General features: G+C 46.0%; 1 protein-coding gene and 1 long non-coding RNA gene across 4 annotated transcripts in view; one reads left to right on the top strand and one right to left on the bottom strand.

Annotated features, from left to right (window-relative positions):
* Positions 1–966: 966 nt before the first annotated feature.
* Positions 967–3,775, bottom strand: DCAF12 (DDB1 and CUL4 associated factor 12-like protein). Its single transcript, XM_075704462.1, has one exon. The coding sequence runs from the start codon at positions 3,613–3,615 to the stop codon at positions 2,233–2,235; it is 1,383 nt and encodes a 460-aa protein (XP_075560577.1). The 5' UTR covers positions 3,616–3,775; the 3' UTR covers positions 967–2,232.
* A 118-nt stretch (positions 3,776–3,893) lies between these two features.
* Positions 3,894–18,907, top strand: part of LOC142592787 (uncharacterized) — a 65,828-nt gene continuing 50,814 nt past the window's right edge. For all 3 annotated transcript variants that reach the window (XR_012830811.1, XR_012830810.1, XR_012830812.1), the window contains exon 1: positions 3,894–4,664. This is a non-coding gene — a long non-coding RNA (uncharacterized LOC142592787). The remainder of the gene's footprint in view (positions 4,665–18,907) is intronic.

The raw sequence follows: 18,907 nt of genomic DNA, 5'->3' as shown, positions 1-18,907 counted from the left end.
TTTACAAACACTCTCGGGCGCTCCTCAATGACTCATACAGATTCATGACACCTCAGCAATGAAGTAACCAATCGAGAAGTTCCTGACATTGCCGGGTAACAAGGCTAATAAATCCCAACCGTGACTCTCAACTGATATGATGACCGGCAGAACTTCCTACAAAAATTACCCAAGGGAACTGTGGCCCTGCAAATAATTCAGCTATTGAGGGAATGACGGTTAGTATGTGAAGGTATAATCTTTATGCTCGTAACTTCATTTACTGCACGTTCACTTTCCAAGTATTCAGTTTTCTAAGCACGGCAAGGCAATTTGCACACATGCATAAACAATGCAAATCACTAAATTTGCAATGCAATGCTGTCTTGGAAATCATAAATTTGAGAAGTTGCAAACCAAAATATTTGAAAGCATCACGACAAAGTTTTGGCAAGTCCATCTGCAGCCCACAATTCCCCATGCCAGCTGAATCACCATACTTGAAGCTCCTTTATATGACTAGCAACAGAGTTCCCCAAGTAATTTTAGTAACTGCAACACTATGGTTTAACCCGCTTAGCTTCAAAATGAAGCATCTCTCTAACATTCAAGATCATGTTAGGACGCAACTTGCAGAAGCCACATTTGTGAGCACTCATCATGACAAGTATATAGAAATAGGCTTACAGGGACCAAGGAAAAGTTCAGGGGTGAGATTGCGCAAGGATCTTGCTTTCCGAATGTTTGCTTTGCCTCCAACGTCACATACCAGGTAGTTTTCCATTCGTACTCGCACCTTGCCATGTTGACAACCTCTGGCGAAAGCGCTGCACAGGCCAATCATGAGAGTGCAAGCTAACGTTAGTAAAGCAAGATGCTTTAGCGACCTCACTCCAGCACGTTGACATTCATTACTGGGCCAACAAAGCTATAATCCAGAACAATGTGCCCAATGAAAGGCATTCGCCATAACAAGAAAAAAAAAAACACCAGAAAAAAAGACTTTATAGCGCTGACTATCACACGAATGTGGTCAGCTTGTAAGGCAATACACAAGTCTTTGCAGAAAAACAGTAAAAAGGAACAAAGGTGTCGGAAAGGACATCTGGCTTCTAAAAAACCAAGCGCAACATTCACAATGCACATATAACAAGTGTTCAAATCATGCGAATGCCAAAAACAGCAATTCACTTTTTAAAACACATCAGCTAGTTATATTATGTCTAAAATAAGTTCCGAAAGAGTGTGTGGGGCAGTGTCACCAAACAAAGAAACGCACACAAGAACATACAACCACGAAGTGAACACTTCTGGATAATCATTTGGACAGATGAACCAGGCCAAAATGCAGCCAAAGAGATTCCTTACACAATGAGAGGACTTCATCCACTTGCAAATTATACATTTGTTTTCGCTGGTCTGACACGAAATACACTTTTCATGATAAAATGCGACAGCATTATCACAAGTGGCTTTAGAAACGCAACACAGCGCAGCTCCATTTCTCTGCAGTGCTCCAACGACCTGAAAGGCTGCCCGAGAGCGCCACTTGATAGCCATGACTGAATAAAAGGCCCACCTGCCATTGGTATAAGGTGCGAGGCAAGACAAACAACAGTGTGGATAATGTGTGCTGTGGAGAACATCAGTTTCTTTCGTGAGGCTTCAGGCTACTTTGCAATTGAAGCAGGCCTAAAAGCAGGGCCTGAATATCATTCAGTACCATGCATGCCTTCATTCACTTATGCTCGAGCACCATAAGCAACAGGGCACCAGAGACCCTTCTTCATACAGTAGATTGACAAAGGTAAGTGATGGCTAAACAGGGAAAAAGAAGCTTGAGAACACTGTACCAAGCGTCATTTAAGGGCACAGGCGCATCATGTCATGCACCCATAACCCAAACAAGCACAGCAACACATGCACTGGGAGTCAAATTTCACAATGACTCTGTCTGGAGAAATTTGGCTCTGCCACGACACACAGCAAATGGCCTTTCATGCAGGGGTTTCAAGTCACATGCAAGCATTGCCGTTTCGTTTTTGCACTCATGGGAGAAAGAGCTGGAAGGCGGGCCAGCCACTTTCACAACTGAATGGCACAAAGCACACATTGGTAGACTTTGCTGTACTATTATAAAACTTCACTCAGTGCCACGTGAAGGCATATGGGACATTGGTTTTTGACCCACAGCTATGGCTCACTCGCAGGCAGAGCTGTCAAAGGCCTTGTTGTGTGTTATGACTGCCACTGTCAATACCACAGCCCAGCATAGTTGCCTTGAAGGCTCGCGGGCAGGGGTCCACCAGCTGCAAACAGCCGCAGCCCCGAAGGATCATAGCAGTGCGTGTAGATGGCTGGATTGTACTCAGTGTTCCAGAAAACTTCACGGTACAACTCATCGGCATGGACCCAGCCCCTGTTGGCTTTCAGGGTGCTGTACCTGGCCCTATCGGCGTCTTCGAGGTACTTGGAAGCGCGCAAGTCAAAGAACAGCAGCACACCTATACCAGTACCGATGGTTAGCAGGTCATCCATGAAGCTCAGAGACCGTATACCGCAGCCGATATACTTTGACGGAACCTTGTGCGTCTGCTGAAGCGTCCGCGAGTCCAGAAACGTGACGTACGACTTGGAACCGACCGCATAGACGTTGCGCTCCGGCTGCTGCGCGAGGCAGACGTTCTCTTGGCAGTAAGGCATCTTGTGGGATGCCTTCCAGCGAAGCGTGCGCGCGTCCCATTGGTGGATGTAAGCGTTGAGCGACAGCGCGACGATCTCGTCGTGCCGTCGGCTGAACAGCAGCGCTCGGATCTTGTCGGCGTCCTTGCAGCCGCGCACGGCGAGCGGCCTCACCACCTGGTAGCGCAGCGGCAGCAGCGAGGGCGCATCCCAGGCGACGTCGTCCCAACCGCGCGGCTCCTGCACTCTCCACAGTGCCAGCGTCGCGTCCCGCGAACCAGTCACGTAAAACTCGTCATCGAGCCATGCCAGGTCGAAGATCCAGTCCGTGTGAGCCCTCTCGCCGACGCACACTGGGTCCAAGGTGGGCAGCCTGTAGATGGCCGTGTCGTTCGAGTGCTGGGCGCCCGTCGCCAGAAGAGTCCGCGACGGGTTCATCTGGAGAGCGTGGATGCCGCAGTGGTTCTCGGGCGGTGGGCTGGCATGCGAGCTCTGCAGGCTCGGAATCTGGCAGAGCTTGCCGTTCTCCGAGTCAAGCACCATGAGTTTGTTGCACTTCGTGCCGAACACTATTTGACGCTCCGAGAGCCACGCCGAGCAAAATACCTTGTTTATGCGACCTAGGCTGATCTCGCGCTCGCGGTAGAGGCCGTTCTGGAGCAGGTGTCGGGCGCCGTACGTCTCGTTCACACCCAGCCGTTGTCTATGATGGAGGCCCAGTTCGCGGCTCTGCACGTAGTCGCCGAAGTTCCGCGATGTTCTCTTCGAACAGTACATGTCACGTCGAATGATAAATTCGAGGCGTACCGGATCGTTCAAAAGCGACGGAGTCGTCGTTCCACCGTTCGCCGATTCCCCGGGCCAACCAAACTTGTAGGAGGCGTCGAGATTTCTGTCGTCGTCGTCATCGTCTGTGCGGAACCCGCTGATGCTTAGCTTTCTTACGTGGGCCATGGCGTTTCCTTTCCCTGTTGTGCTATACTATGGACGGGTTTAATCTGTAGAATAAAGCTGCGCAGGAAGCCTTGACACCTACGAACACAACTTTCGCACATTCAGAGCAACGTTTCGCTGATTCAGAGCTACCCAGCTGATGACTGCCATGACAGCGAGAGATGCCACTTCTGACCGCCAAGTGTCGCCTATGTAACGGCTATTTCGAAACCGAAACCGGATTCTTCTTGAAGTCAATCCAATCCTTAGCTTTTAGCTAACTCCGTTTGTGGCGCACACTTTGTTGTTGCGAATCGCAAACGTGTTCTGTCACACAAGTTGGGCAAAGCGGACCAAGCGAAGCTGTTACCACTTCAGTACCACTGGGTCTAGTTGGTATGGCATCGTTCGGATTACTGCGCTGTTTGTTCACTCAAAGGACAAACTAAAAGAAGCGGACGCGCATGTGCGTACATGTGTGTCATATTCATTCATCTTGTCCTTTGTGTGAACAGTACAGCGCAGTAAACAGAACGCTGTTTTCAGTCTTCATTTCTGTCGCTGTGTCGGAGAAATAGAGTGACTGTCTTTGAGGCTTCGACGAGTTTGACTACAGGCCCGTGAAATTCGCTGGCGGACGGACGGGTGTGCGCTTTATGTGGTGTGCCCGCAGTAGCGCTGCCATGCAGCTTTGACCAAAATCCAACGTGGGCACATGCCTCCTGCGCCTGTGCGAGCTATCGCTCTATTCAAGACATGCTGGCTCACGTGGACGCGAGCGGCCAACTACACTTCAGATCTGACGCCGTGCAGTTGCTCCAGAACGTTCATGTGCAACATTTCTGCGACAGATGGAATGCGCCTACGGCATCCACGAAGCCCTCAGCGTCGACCTACATCACTAACTTGCGGACTGCATTACCCTTAAAGATAACGGTGCTGGTTATTACCTGGTTGCTCCATGACGTCCAGAAGACAGTCGAAAAGAAGGTGACAACGTGCCCAAGTACTCGAGCAGTGCTCCATCTTAGGCTGGTAACTACGCACTTAATGCTTGTGGAAGGTGCTTGGTGAGTACTATCTGGCTCCTTCTGTTGAGCGAACCGTAGAATTTTTTGTTCACCTATGAGTGCTCTTGTGTGTATACTTCATCTCACTTAAGTGCATGCGGTAAGAAATCACGTGTAGCAGAAGAATTTTAAAAAAGAAAAATGGCACGGCCCCTGACACTCTCTTATACAAACAGGCGGGTACAGTAGTAGGTCAGCAGCTTCCAGGTTTATTTTGTGCGGACGACATTGTGTCGCTAGCTAACAAGCAAATTTATTCGCAACGTCTGGCTAATATCTGTGGACATGTCTGGCTAATATCTGTTGACAGGAAGGCAACAATTTAGGTTTGAAATTTAGTGTTAGAAAATCAGGTGTTATGGTATTCAATGAAAACAGTGAACAGACAGTGGAGATGCAAGGCCAACAAATAGCTCGGGTAACAGAATATAAATACCTTGGTATATGGATAAACGAAGGCAATAGATATATGTAAACACATGTAAACACAGGAAAAAACAATAACAGTGAAGGGGAAGAGAAATGCAGCCATAAAGAAGCACAGAGTGCTATGGGGATACAATAGGTACGAGGTGCTCCGGGGTGTGTGGAAAAGTGCAATGGTTCCAGGACTTACGTTTGGAAATGCGGTTGTTTGCTTTAAATCAGGGGTACAATCAGGACTCGGTGGGAACCAAAGGTCACTGGGACGCCTCGCATTGGGCGCTCACGGGAAGACTACAAATGAAGCTGTGCAGGGTGATATGGGCTGGACTAGTTTTGAAGTGAGGTAAGCTCGCAGTGAAATTGATTATGAAGAACGACAGGAATATGGCAGGAAGTAAATAGGCTGGGCGAGTGTTGAGGTATCTGTACAGGAAAAACAATGATTCACAGTGGAGGAAAAAGAACTAGGAAGCTTACCAGCAAGTATGCAGCTTGTAGGGTGGGCAACACAGCAACAAAAAACGTCAAGTGGAAAGTCAGAGAGGCTGAAATACTTTCGTGGGCGGCAGCAGTGGAAAAAAAAGCCTGTCATAAGTAACTACTAAAGAGGAAAAAACGAAATCAGGAAAGAAACAATTTATCATAACTCAAAGGCAAGCTCATTACTTTTCGAAGTGAGATTGGGATGCTTTAGAACATGCACCTATAAAGCCAGATATCAGAAGGAAAAAGCATGTGCTTGCTGCAGTAAAGCTAGAGAAACTATGGAGCATATTTTATTAGAATGTCAAGACGTCTACCCAGCGGTTGATTTAGGCACCACTGGCCTCCTTGAAGCCCTTGGGTTCAGCGAGAGCAGTGGAAAAGTAACATGTCCAGAATAGAGATTAGTAAGAGGCGATAGGAAGATTGGTGGAAGAAAAGTAGGGAAATGACAAAAAACGGAGATGTACAAAGTGAAGTTTGCAAAAGGGAATTCGAAAATTTGGTTGTGGAAGTTCAGTGTTCCTTTTTAATTATTTTTTTAACCTAGGTAGGACATTAGGCAGTATAATAGCAAGAGCTTGGTGGCGCAACCCACCGCCCTGTTCCAAAGGGGATGCTTATACATCCATCCATTTTCAAGTCAAGGAGTTCATAGTGTTTTCTTTTTCTTTCTTTCTCAACTTAGGTAGGACATTACGCAGTATAATAGCAAGAGCTTGGTAGTGCACCCCACCGCCCCGTTTCAAAGAAGACACTCATAACATCCATCCATCCGTGTGCTACTCTACCGTTGACTGGTGCGGCGTTGTAATTAGTACGGCGACTGTTGTGTTGTGGCGAACTGTTTGCCTAGTTGATGATTTTTGCAAACACAGTGACAGTGATGTCACTAGGCTTCGATCGGTCCCCTGGCTCTGAAAGTTGATTGCCCGAACCTGAAAAATGTCAGTGCGTGTAGTCCGCTCCTCTCTAAGGTAGCGTTAAGTAACCACTCCTATTATCTTTTTCAGGCAGCAGCAAACTACACTGATCTTGCAGATTATTATAAGTAACATTGTAGAGTTCATCAAGTACAAAACAGTTTCACTGTATACGTTGTAAAGTTTGCTTCTGCGCTCTTTAGAAACTGGAAACCGCCGTAACGTTCGACGGCAGAACAATTGCCACTCATTTTAACTCTTAAAAGTTGTCCATGAATGCATAATAAGTTCAAAACGAGAATTATTCATACAGCTTCACTGTGCGCATATCCTTCAGACCACCGTTATGCTGCTGCCGTACCACGCAGAAAAGCTGGCTTTGCAGTTTAATTGAAAAGAGTTCAGTGACACAAAGCATGCAGTGCAGCACATTTTAAAGCACTGGGATTGCTTTTGCAAGCTTTCTACTGTGTGAGACATACGACAACATTAAGAACAAGCTATGCTCACCTCTCCTTGAAACAGACTTGATCAACCTATTGCACATATCGCGCACTGGACTTGTGAATACTTTTACCAGATCATGTGCCTTTCACTACGGCACACAGGAGTAAATCCTAATGTCATCTACAACATTAGGATATCTGTAATCAACTCAGAAAGCTAGATTATCCTATGAATCGTTTAAAACCATTTTTCCAGTCTCTTACGGAGGCTAGGAAATGGAATTTTATGCCGTCTAGCATTGCAGCTGCCACCTATGCTCGTTGTTCACCTCCCTTGCACCGCTCCTCCTCTAATTTCACCATTCAAATGCCAAGCATTCGCAAAATTTTTAAAAAATATATTTGTGAATTTATTATTTTCCCACCAATACAAGTGTTTTGTGCCTGCCAAAATGGCAACACGAGCACTGAACAGATCACAGAAGCAGACGACAGCGAACTAGTTATAACTAGCGCCACTCTGCTTGTACTCTCTGTCCCTAGCGGCAAAAGGGGCGAACTGGACCAGGCGTGCTAGAGCAGGGAGATATGTGCAGGTCTGTAGTTCAGTAGGTCGTGGTAAAGACACACTTTATAGAAAAAGGACATCTAATCTTAAATAGAGTGTTGTAGTTGAGCGTCGTTACAGTCTGCTCAGAGTTTCCCCACTAAGTCACAGCGGAGCGGCGTGCGATTAGAGTGTTTTAGTTTGGTGTTTTTACCTTCCGCTCAGCAGCTGAGCGGAAACTTGAATGCGCAGCATGTTGGCTAGCATTGGCGTCAGAAAGGATTGGATGCAGAAAGCAAGCTCGCTGGTTATCACGTGGCATTCCCCAAGACGGCGCTTTATTTTCCACTGGATAAACTGGACTAATAATGCATTGCAAGCGCACATCTAGATACTTCATGAACAAATTGCATTTCCCTAAATCTAAATCACTTGCATACTCTCTACGCTATAAAACCCTGTACATTGGTCCTAAACGATATAATATTGGCAAATCATGTAACTCTGTAAAAGAAATTGTGTAGCAGTCATCCCGTCCTCTACAAAAAAAGAATCAACCGGAACTCGCACCCAGAAATGATCTTTCGTTTTCTGAAGTCTTTACTATCGCATGCAGTTATCTTCCAAAGCGCGAGCTTGTATCTAACATCATATCATAAACAGACAGCAACTTGTTAATTCTAACAGAAACTTTGCTACACAATGGCGTCACTGATAGCGAAGTTTTGGCCGAGCTATCTGACTTCCAAGTTTATCGAACTGACCGCGTAGGCACAAGGGGCGGCAGTGGTCTTATAGCAGTTAACGGGCAACTTTTGTGTTCATTTATTAACATTGCATCAAAAGTCGAAATACTATGGCTATTATATTGCACATCACCACTTATAGTGCTGCTGGGGGTTTGCTACAGGCCTCCCCATGCCACTCCTCGATTCTGTGGGGAGCTCAATAACAACTTAATACAACTTACAACAACCTACCCTAATGCCTCCATCCTCCTTTTCGGCAACTTTAATTTCCCAAACATAGACTGGAGCAACTTACCATATTCTTCAATAGTAGGTCCCCCAGAGGCAAGAAATTTTATCAACATTTGTTTGAACTTTAATCTGACACAATTAGTTTCAGAGCCAACGTGTGTCGCACTAGAATCCGCAGCCATTCTGGACCTAATCCTGACTGATAATCCCAGTACACTCTCATCTATTACACACCTTCGAGGAATTCGTGACCACAATGTCATTCATGCTACTTTCTATTTTCCTGTAACACCAAATAAGAAACATTAGAAAGCTATAAGGCTTTACGAAAAGGGTGACCATGACGCAATTCACTGCGAACTTGAGACCTTCCCCACGTTTGAAGCCGCGTATCGGAATTATTCAATATTCGATAACTGGTCAATGTTTAAGGATAAGTTAACAGATTTGGCTAACAAATATATTCCTAAAGTTCACATTCGCCCCAGTAATCAAAAACCATGGTTTACTAATGCCTTAAAAAACTAGAAAATAAAAAGAAACGTCTTTACGAGTGGCTAAAAATAATGGAAACTAGGATCGATGAGAAATCTACTACAAAGCTGAAAATGAATATCTGATTGCTATCCGTAGCGCAAAGCATTCCTTTTATGGCACCAAACTCCCAAATTTGCTCTACACTAATCAAAGACAATTTTGGCAAGTAATCAACCCTCATCCTGTTTGCACTATTATGTTCACCAATGACTCGCACAAGGAGATTACCGATACTGAATGCACCAACACTTTTAATTCCGCATTTACAACAGGATTCACGAAAGAAATCGAAACAAATGTTTCTTTATCTTTGTTCAGTATTGAAGGTCACATGCCATGCATCACATTTTGTGCTGACGGAATTTCATCCATAATCCAGAAGACTAAGCTATCATCATCAGTTGATGAAATCAACTCTAAATTTCTAAGAAACACAATACACATTGCTGCATCATACTTGTCCTTACTGTTCTCACAGTCACTCTCTTCAGGAAACATGCCGGGTGATTGGAAAGTGAGAAAGGTCGTTCCAGTCTACAAAACAGGTAACAGGAATTCTCCATTAGATTATCGAACCATCTCACTAACAAGCGTGTCGTGCAAAATCATGGAACATGTCATCTACTCTCAATTCATTGCCTTCTTGGACAGTGATCACTTTTTTCACCCTTCACAACATGATTTTTGCAAAGGTGTCTCTTGCGAAACTCAATTAGCTCATTTCGTTCATGACTTGCATACTAACTTTGACATCAATGTACAAACTGATGCAACCTTTTTGGATTTTGCAAAGGCATTTGGTAAAGTATTCCACTGACATTTGCTACTAAAACTTCAACTGTTGAACTTGGACCCAAACATTCTAATCAGGATGAAGGAATTTTCGTCTAATGCACACAAATGGTTTTAGTCAACAATAACCTATCAAGTCCCCTCCCAGAAACTTCTGGCATGCCCCATGGATCTGTTCTTGGTCCCCTGTTATTTGTAATATAGTAGTAGTAGTATAAGACTTTTATTCAGCCCAAAATTACAGGCCGAGCATATCGACCGCCTGGGTGGCCAGTCGACGCTTCTCTTCTTCACCTTCAGCGTCGAGCCAGTTGGTGATGGAAATCGAAGGGGGAGGATAGGAACTTGATTGCTGAGCAGCCGGACCGTAGAATAGGCAATGGGATAGGTCTGCATAAATAGAGGGGCAGTTGGGACAGGAGGGGTCGGAGCGATAGAGAAAGAGGCGGGAAGGAGTAACCAGTGCATTCATTTGGATGTGCTGCAGAAGGCGAGCCTCCGGCACAGTGAGTGATGGATGAGGGGGAGGGTAGAGGCGCTTGTCGAGGCGGAGCTGGAGGTAAACTTGAAATGATTTACCTCACTGTGTCTCATGTAATATATGCACGTTTGCAGACAACTGCATCATCTACCGCTCGATCAATAACTCCTCTGACCATACTGCTCTCCAAAATGATATTAATAGTGTTTTAGAATGGTGCAGCAATTCGCTGATGACCCTTAATGCCAACAAATGTAGATTTGTGTCCTTTTCCCACCGTCGCAGCCTTTTCTTCTTCCCATATACAATTAATAACACACCATTAAAAATAGTACAATCCTATAAATATCTAGGTGTAACCCCATCTCATGATTTGTCTTGGCATGCACATGTCACTAGCACTATCTCTGCAGCTCACAAAACCTTAAATTTTCTAAAACGGAATCTATGGCACGTCCCACCAGATGTAAAATTGCTAGCATGTAGCACTTATCAAGCCGAAACTGGAATATGCATCAGCCATCTGGAACCCGCATCAAGCATTAGAATCAGTTCAAAATCATGCTGTTAGATTCATTCATACCTCATACTCACACAACGTCAGTGTTTCATCTCTGAAATCAGAATCCAGCTTGTCAATGCTTTCATGTCGACGTCGACGTTTCCAGTCTTTCCCTGTGCCACAAGTTCATCTTTTCTTCCCTTAATCAAAAGCCTTACATCACAGCAGCAGCAGCACGTATATCTCATTGCACCAGCCATCCACTTCATGTAGCGTGCCCACGTGCACAGACAAATACCTTCACAGCCTCCTTTTTCTTCCGTACCGCCGCAGACTGGAACAGCCTCCCCACCAACATCGCTCCTACCACTTGTCCATCTTCGTTCACAGAACTTGTAACCAGCCATTTTGTTAAATAATTAATTCTGACGATGTCTTCGCTACTTTATAAAAGCCCACCCCTTATTAATCCTCTGCGGGGCACTTTTAAGGTAACAAAATGTCAACTGAACTGAAATAAGTTATATATATATATATATATATATATATATATATATATATATATATATATATATATATATATATATTATTTTCAATACTGCTGCTCTCCTTTAAGAGCGTGGCAGTTGGGCAGTACAATAATTCAACTGTACGGAGCACAGAAATCAAAGTATAGGTTACTCAAAAAACGACATAAGCAGTGCGCGTTATACATACTATTCAAGTTAACCATGTTAAGATCATACGGAATAGTAAATAAGGAAAAAAAGGGGGAAAAAATCAAGAGGCTTTATAACGATACCACAGGTATCACTAGGCACAAGTAATAAAACAGAAGTAACTAAAATAAAACTGAGTGTTAGAGAATTATGGCAAATGAATAAGCTGTCGTAAATGAGAGGGTTTATTAAAATTTCCTAACAAATAAAGCTATCTGTGCCGGTGTCCCTGCATGCATAGGTACTGTTATTCACACACAGTTTCTTTCTGTTTGTGAGATAAATTCAGATAATGATTCAGTGTTGGTGATAGTAGCATAAAGTTGGTTCCATTCTGCTATTGCGAGTGGGAAGAAAGAATACTGAAACGTGTCATTTTTACATACGTATTCTGTCAAGGTGTGCGCATGCTTGTTACGTGTAGGTCGAGCCTCGGAAAATGAAATGTATTTGGAGGTATCTATCCTGTAGTTATTTTTTAGTGGTTGAAACAAGAATTTTAAGCGAGCGTGTTTTGTTCTTGTGGATAACATTCGCACACTGGACTGGGTTAAAAGATTTGTTGGCGAGTCTGTACATTTATTTGTTATGGATGAACCTGGGCAGCTTTCCTTTGTATTCATTTTAGTTTCCCTATGTTAGTGTATGTGGAAACCAGTGTTAGCGTATTCGAGAACAGGCCTTACAAAGGATGTGTAGGCTAGCAGCTTCGTTGACTTGGTTGCAAGTGCCAGGCTTCTTTTTAAGAAAAATAGTTTGCGTAGCGCCTTTGAGATTGTTTACTTTATAAATTTTATAGTAACTATGAATATTATAATATATAAATATAATATAAATATATAAGAATTATATAATTATAAATATATATACATTATAAATTTAGATTTTACTTTATAAAAGTGATCAATGGGTGCTTTTTGTTTCTTTCGTTACCCTGAATTTGGCCAGAGGGTGCTGCAAATATGAAAGGTTTGCTCCACTGTGGCTTGGCAGGGCAACTCGGAGCGGAGCATACTGTGAAGACGCTCAACTAAAACGCTCTATTTTCACATTTTAGTTATACGTTTAGTGTAGCGGAGTGGACGGATAGATGTTATGAGCGTCCCATGGATGAGGCACCGACGACATACCAGGAAATAACAAACTATTACAAGCAAAAAAGGCGACTTTACCCGCCTCCAAACGCAAGCCTCACGCGAGCGCAAGCCTCGATCCTGCGTCGAATCCAAACTAAATCGTTCCCCAACCCACATTGGCTATCCATAATTACCAACGGGCAATGGAACCCAATGTGTCAAAATTGCACAAATCAAACATTGGCTACCCAAAATCACATTCTTTGGGGGTGCGAGGGCTTACCCCCTCCCAGGTCGCTCCTGCCAGCTCCCTCACAACAGACGTGGGAAGAGCTGCTCAGAACGCCGGAAGAAAAAGTACAGAAAGCCCTCGTTGCCTGGGCCGAAAGGGTCGCTCCTCGTGAGGGGCCATTCTAGGACTCGGGCCTGCCAGGTCATAACTGAGCAGAGTGTCAATAAAGTTGTTACCACCACCACCTATGAGCGTCCCCTTTAGAACGGGGTGGTGGGTTGCACTACCAAGCTCTTGCTATTATACTGCCTAATGTCCTACCTAGGTTAAAAAAGAACAACAACCCATGCTGAATTCCCACAACCAAATTTTCTAACCCCCTGTTGTGAACTTAGTTTTTGTCGTTTCCCTACTTTTCTTCCACCAATCTTCAAAATGCCTCTTACTAATCTCTACAGCAGACATGCTTACTTTCCCCTTGCTCTCGCTGAACCCAAGAGCTTCAAGGACGTCAGTGGTGCCTAAATCGACCGCTCGGCAGATATATTCAAATTAATTTTAATAAAACATGCTTCATTGTTTCCCTAGCTTTACCGCAGCAAGCACATGCTTCTTCTTCCTTCTTATATCTCGCTTTATAGGCGCGTGTTCTAAGGCATCCTGATCTCGCTTCGAAAAATAACAAGCTTCCCTTTAGGTTATCATAAATTGTTTATTTTCTTATTTCATTTTTTCCTCTTAAGTAGTTTGTCATGGCAGGTTTCTTTTCCATTGCCGCCACCCATGAGATTATTTCAGCCTCTCTGACTTTCCACTTGACATTCTTTGTTGCTCACCCTACAGGCCGCATATTGGCTGGTAAGCTTCCTAGTTGTTTTTCTCTACTGTGAATCAATGTTTTTCCTGTATAAGTACCTCAACACTCTCCCAGCCCATTTACTTTCTTCCATATTCCTCAGTCATTCTTCATAATCAATTTTACTGTGACCTTCCCTCACTTCAAAGCTTCTCCAGCCGATATCACCCTGCACAGCTTCATTTGTAGTCCTCCTGTGAGTGCCCAATGAGAGTCGTCCCACTTACATTTGGTTGCCATCGAGTCCTGATTGTACCCCTGATTTCAAACAAACAACTGCATTTCCAAAAGCAAGTCCTGGAACCATTACATCTTTCCACGTGTCCCGGAGCACCTCGTACCTATTGTATCCCCAAGCGCTCCATGGACCTTTCGTAGTTGCAGCGCCCTCTAACCAAATTCAAGGTAATGAAAGAAAATAAAAACACCCATTGATCAGTTTTATAAAGTAAAACACACGTGTGTGTGTGTGTGTTTATATAGATATAGCTAATTTGTCCATGACGTATCTAGACGTGCGCTTGTAATGCGTCACTGGTGCATTTTATCCAATGGAAGATAAGGCACCGTCTTGGAGAATGCCACGTGACAGCCAGCGAACTCGCTTTCTGCATGCAATCCTTTCTGACGCCAGCGCCAGCCAATGCGCTGCGCAACACACTTCGCTCAGGCAGCTTGTAAACAGACTGTGTTTGTCGCTCTGCTAGCCCGCTTACGGCTAAGCAGAGGGTGCATGCACGCTTCCGCTACGCTTAGCTGCTGAGCAGAATGTAAAATTGCCAAACTAAAGCACTCTAATGTCCCATCATGTGTGTGCCTAATGCATCCAGTTCTTTAAGTAATGTTTCTTTACTTGAGAGGGGTATTCTTATAATCAACCTCTTTTGTGCATGAGGAAGTGTTGCTTTTCTTTTTTAGCATCATTTACTACTGCACGCTTTGGTGCCAATTTTTCCAAGGCCGAGACTTGCACTGGGACGCTGCATTGTGCTGACGCTTTTTCTTTTTTTTTTTTTTTAGTCAGTGTGACAGCTGGTGCACATGTGGCACAACAGCAGGGTACTTCACTGGACAAGTGCATGCACCTTGTAGCTTCCTTCCACCAGACTGTACTGTGGTGAGACTTTATGAGAAAGATAAGTGTAGAATCATTGCATTCTGCCAGTACTAACATACAGAGGAGAAACTTGGAGGCTAACAAAAAGTGCTTGAGAACACGTTAAGAAAGAGCAAAAGAAACAAAAATGTCAGGCATAACCTTATAGAAGACAGCAAAAAAGTCGCACAGATTAAAGAGCAACTGGTGGTAGCTGATATTCCACTTGATATTAAGAGGAAAAAATGGAGCTGTGCAGGACTTGCATAGGGCAAATAACTGGCAGTCTATTAGAGTTACAAATTGAGTGCCAAGGGAAGGGAAGCGTAGTTGAGGACGGCGGAAAATCAAGTGGCGTGAGGAAAATAGGAAATTTACAGGCATAAGATGGGCGCCAGCTAGTGCAAGACAAGGGTGGTAGGAGATCACTAGGAGAGGCCTTCGTCCTGCAGTGGACATAAAGATAGGCTAATCATGATGATGAGGCCACTGAGAGATGTCTTATAGTACACTTAACTGGTTTCTATCGCACTGCCAACTCTGTATACAGAAATCCAGAAGCCTCACAACAGTGGATCCAGAGAAGGCATGCCTGAGCCAAATGTTAAGCTATTCCCAGAGCTATCAGAGGAGGCATGTGGCCAGACTTCTGTTGGATCATGCTTGGGCTCTTAGCTTGAAGTTGAGAACGCTCCGAGCTGGAGTGCTGTTCTCTTTCAACCAGCCAAAAGTAAGCCTCACTGCAAAGGCTCTCTACAGTGACCAACCGAACACACCAGTAATGGTATGCCGAGGGAGCATTGTGCACAGGCTCAGGTGACTGCAGGATCAGTGGTCCTCTTGCAGACCATTGCAAAACAAAGAAAATATGAATGCAAGCTAAGCTTGGCAGCACATGTGTACTGAATTGACATAATGCTCAAAAATGCACATTTATATGCAAGGCCTTCTGAATAAAAAAAACAACATTGTGTTCTACGTTCCAAGAGCATAATATAATTGAGCAACCTCGTGCTTAACACTGCAATACCATTGCAGCTAAGCTACTGTGGCAGGTATTTTAATACAAAAAACTGATCACTGCATTAGCTTACCTTTTATCAGAATTTTAATGAAGAAATTCATTACTTGAATAACAGGGTGCATGCTACGCCCATGATAGAAGATTTAAATGGTATATTGGGCTTCCTTGAAGCATGACGCAAGCGTGCCTTTCATGCATGTAAGCATTAGTGCAGTAAAACCAGTTGATGTACAGCCCTAGCCCTGTGGTGCTTTTCCTGTTTGCCTTTGACTTCCTTGGTACTGTAACCTTGTCTCATAGTGCCAGTAATTAACTGAGCCATCCTTCAGCAATATTGTTTTAGTTCCCCGCAGGGTCTTCTGCGTTAGAAAACGTTTGGTGTGTTGCGACACCACGGACCTGAGCACATAAGGGTTGGGTCCTCCCACGCCTAGCCGTGCGTGGCTTTGCTGGGTCTGGCGAAACGGGGACCTTGGGGATTGAGCCTATGCCAGGTGTTTGGACCTTTATGGCCCCTCGACGGAGGCAAGACACCTTTTGGCCTCTGCTTCACATAGACGGGACCCCCGGACTGACCCACCCGGGGGAAATTGTTAGTTGCGTTTTCCTATCCTCCTCTTCAATCTTCGACTTTCTTACTGTAGCGAAGAGAGACGCTAGTGGGTTCAGCGCTACTGGCTCTAAACGCTAGTGGGTCAAGCGCTCCTGCTCAGCAACGGCTCTCATGCTTGGAAGCTGTGACTGCCCTGCCCGTCGACGTCGCGCTGCTCTGAGCTCTGCCAAATAAACACCTTTAGAATGGGTGGAGGTGCGGGGTACCCTCAGACGATCATCCTGGAACTCCGGTCCCGTACCCTACCATCTACCATGCCCCAAGACGCCTCCCAGCAAATGCCTCCTCCTGCACCCACTGCGTGTCCCAGGGTGCCTCGTCATCGCAACCCTCCTATCTACACTGGAGCGGACGACACTGACGTGGACGAATGGCTCACGGCGTACGACAGGGTAGGCGACCATAACAAGTGGGACGAAGCTGCCAAACTGAGCCATGTTATGTTCTACCTCGCTGGAGTGGCCAGCCTGTGGTATAAATAACCATCAAGCAGAGTTCCAGACATGGTCAGAATTTAAGACTTCCCTCGCCAATGTATTTGGTCGCCCTACTGTTCGCAAGCTGCGTGCCGAGCAACGTTTGCAAGAACGAGCTCAACAGCCAGGCGAAACGTTCACCAGCTACATGTATATCGAAGATGTCCTGGACCTATGCAGGAAAGTCGATTCGACCATGGCGGAGTCTGATCGAATCCGAAACATACTGAAGGGCATAGAAGGCGATGCCTTTAACATGTTGCTGGCCAAAAGTCCACGCTCTGTGGCTGAAATTGTCACACTGTGTCAGAGCTATGAAGAACTCCGCAGGCAGCGGTCACTGACCCGTCGATCGCTACCGCGTGACGAACACCTCGCTGGTTTGGCTGCCATGCCCAACCAGGCAGCGTTGCTCGCAGAAATGAAGGCGTTCGTCCGCAAGGAAGTTGCCCGGCAACTCTCGTTGATGGATTTTGCACAGCCGCAGTCGGTACACGTGCCTACGCCAAGTTTTGCGCCTCCGCTTCGCCGCGTCATAGCACAAGAACTGTGCGAGGTTTTGCCTGAGCACCACCAGCGTGTTCCTGCGGCTGCGCCTCACAGCTACGCCGAAGTCATGGCCAGGCCCCAACAGATCCCGACAGCTGTGCCACTCAGCTACGCGGAAGTCGTCACCCAGCCTCAACAACTCCCTCAACGAGGACCTCTCATGTACGCCGAAGTCCTCGCTATGCCCCGCCAACAGCCTGCTATGCAATCACTCCACCAGCCGCCACGTCCAACGCGTCCTTCCACATGGATGGGACCTGCCGCAACAACTCGGTGGCGTACAGCGGACAATCGACCGATATGTTTTGCGTGCGGCTATGCAGGCCACATCGCACGCCACTGTAGTCGCTTGCAGTCGCCTAGCGCTACACCATATGGGCCAAGCTCTATGGCGGGTTCTCCACGCCCTTATTACGACGACGAACCTCAGGCTGCGTCACCACCATTCCGCCGGTCCGCAACATCCGCCGCTCAACTTCGCCACGCCGACGCTCCTCATCACCGATGCGGCCTCGCCCCGAAGCTCGGGATGAGGAAAACTAATCGTCGCAGTCCATGAGGCAAGGGCTGCGACCCCGTCGAAACGCGGAAGTCCTCAACGTAGCCCGACCAATGTGATAGACGTGTTAGTTGACGGTGTGCACACATATGCCCTCGTGGATAACAGAGCCGCTGTATCAGTTATGGACGCAAAGCTTTGTCGCTTCCTTCGAAAGGTTACAACACCCATTGCTGGACTCGCCCTCCGAACAGCAGGCGCACAGCGTATTCACCCGATTGCGGCGTGCACCGCTCGTGCTCTCATCGAGGACGTTGTATACGCCGTCGAATTTATTGTGATTTCCTCGTGCTCCCACGAAGTTATCCTGGGGTGGGACTTTCTCGCCTGCCACGATGCCGTCATTCATTGCACACGGGCCGAACTAGAACTGTCGCCGATCTCAGATATGACGCTTGCCGATAATGCTTCTTTTGCGAACAAACTATTCGTCAGGCACGCCACAAACGTTCCTCCCAACTCGTCAGTGATTGTATCAATGCATTGCAGCAGCCTCTCTGACGCCATCGCACTACTTTCTCCGTCTGGCCACTTTTATACTTGAAAAGGTCTGCTGCTGCCTTTTGCGACTGTGAACGTCAAACAGGGCTCCGCAGCTATTTTGTCTGTAACCCCTTCTCATACCCTGTGATGCTGCTCCAAGGCGAATGTCTTGGCCACATGGAAGTGATTGATGCCGTACAAATTACAGATGTTCCTGAAGACACGTCCTGCGCCAGTTACAACACGCTCGGTTCTTTCTCTACGTCGGACCCTTTGCCCACAGGTGTGTTCAATTCATCTATTGCCGATGGCCTCACCCCACCTCAGTGTTCGCAGCTTCTGCGCATCTTAGAAGAATTTCGTTCATCTTTTGATGTCGGGCAACCTTTCCTGGGCCAGGTGTCTGCTGTCACGCATCATATTGACACTGGCTCCCAACCGCC

This window comes from Dermacentor variabilis, chromosome 9 (genome assembly GCF_050947875.1).
Source record: "Dermacentor variabilis isolate Ectoservices chromosome 9, ASM5094787v1, whole genome shotgun sequence".
NCBI classification, from domain to species: domain Eukaryota; kingdom Metazoa; phylum Arthropoda; class Arachnida; order Ixodida; family Ixodidae; genus Dermacentor; species Dermacentor variabilis.
The sequence above is the reverse complement of the archived record's forward strand: the minus strand, read 5'-3'. Positions and strand labels throughout refer to the sequence as shown.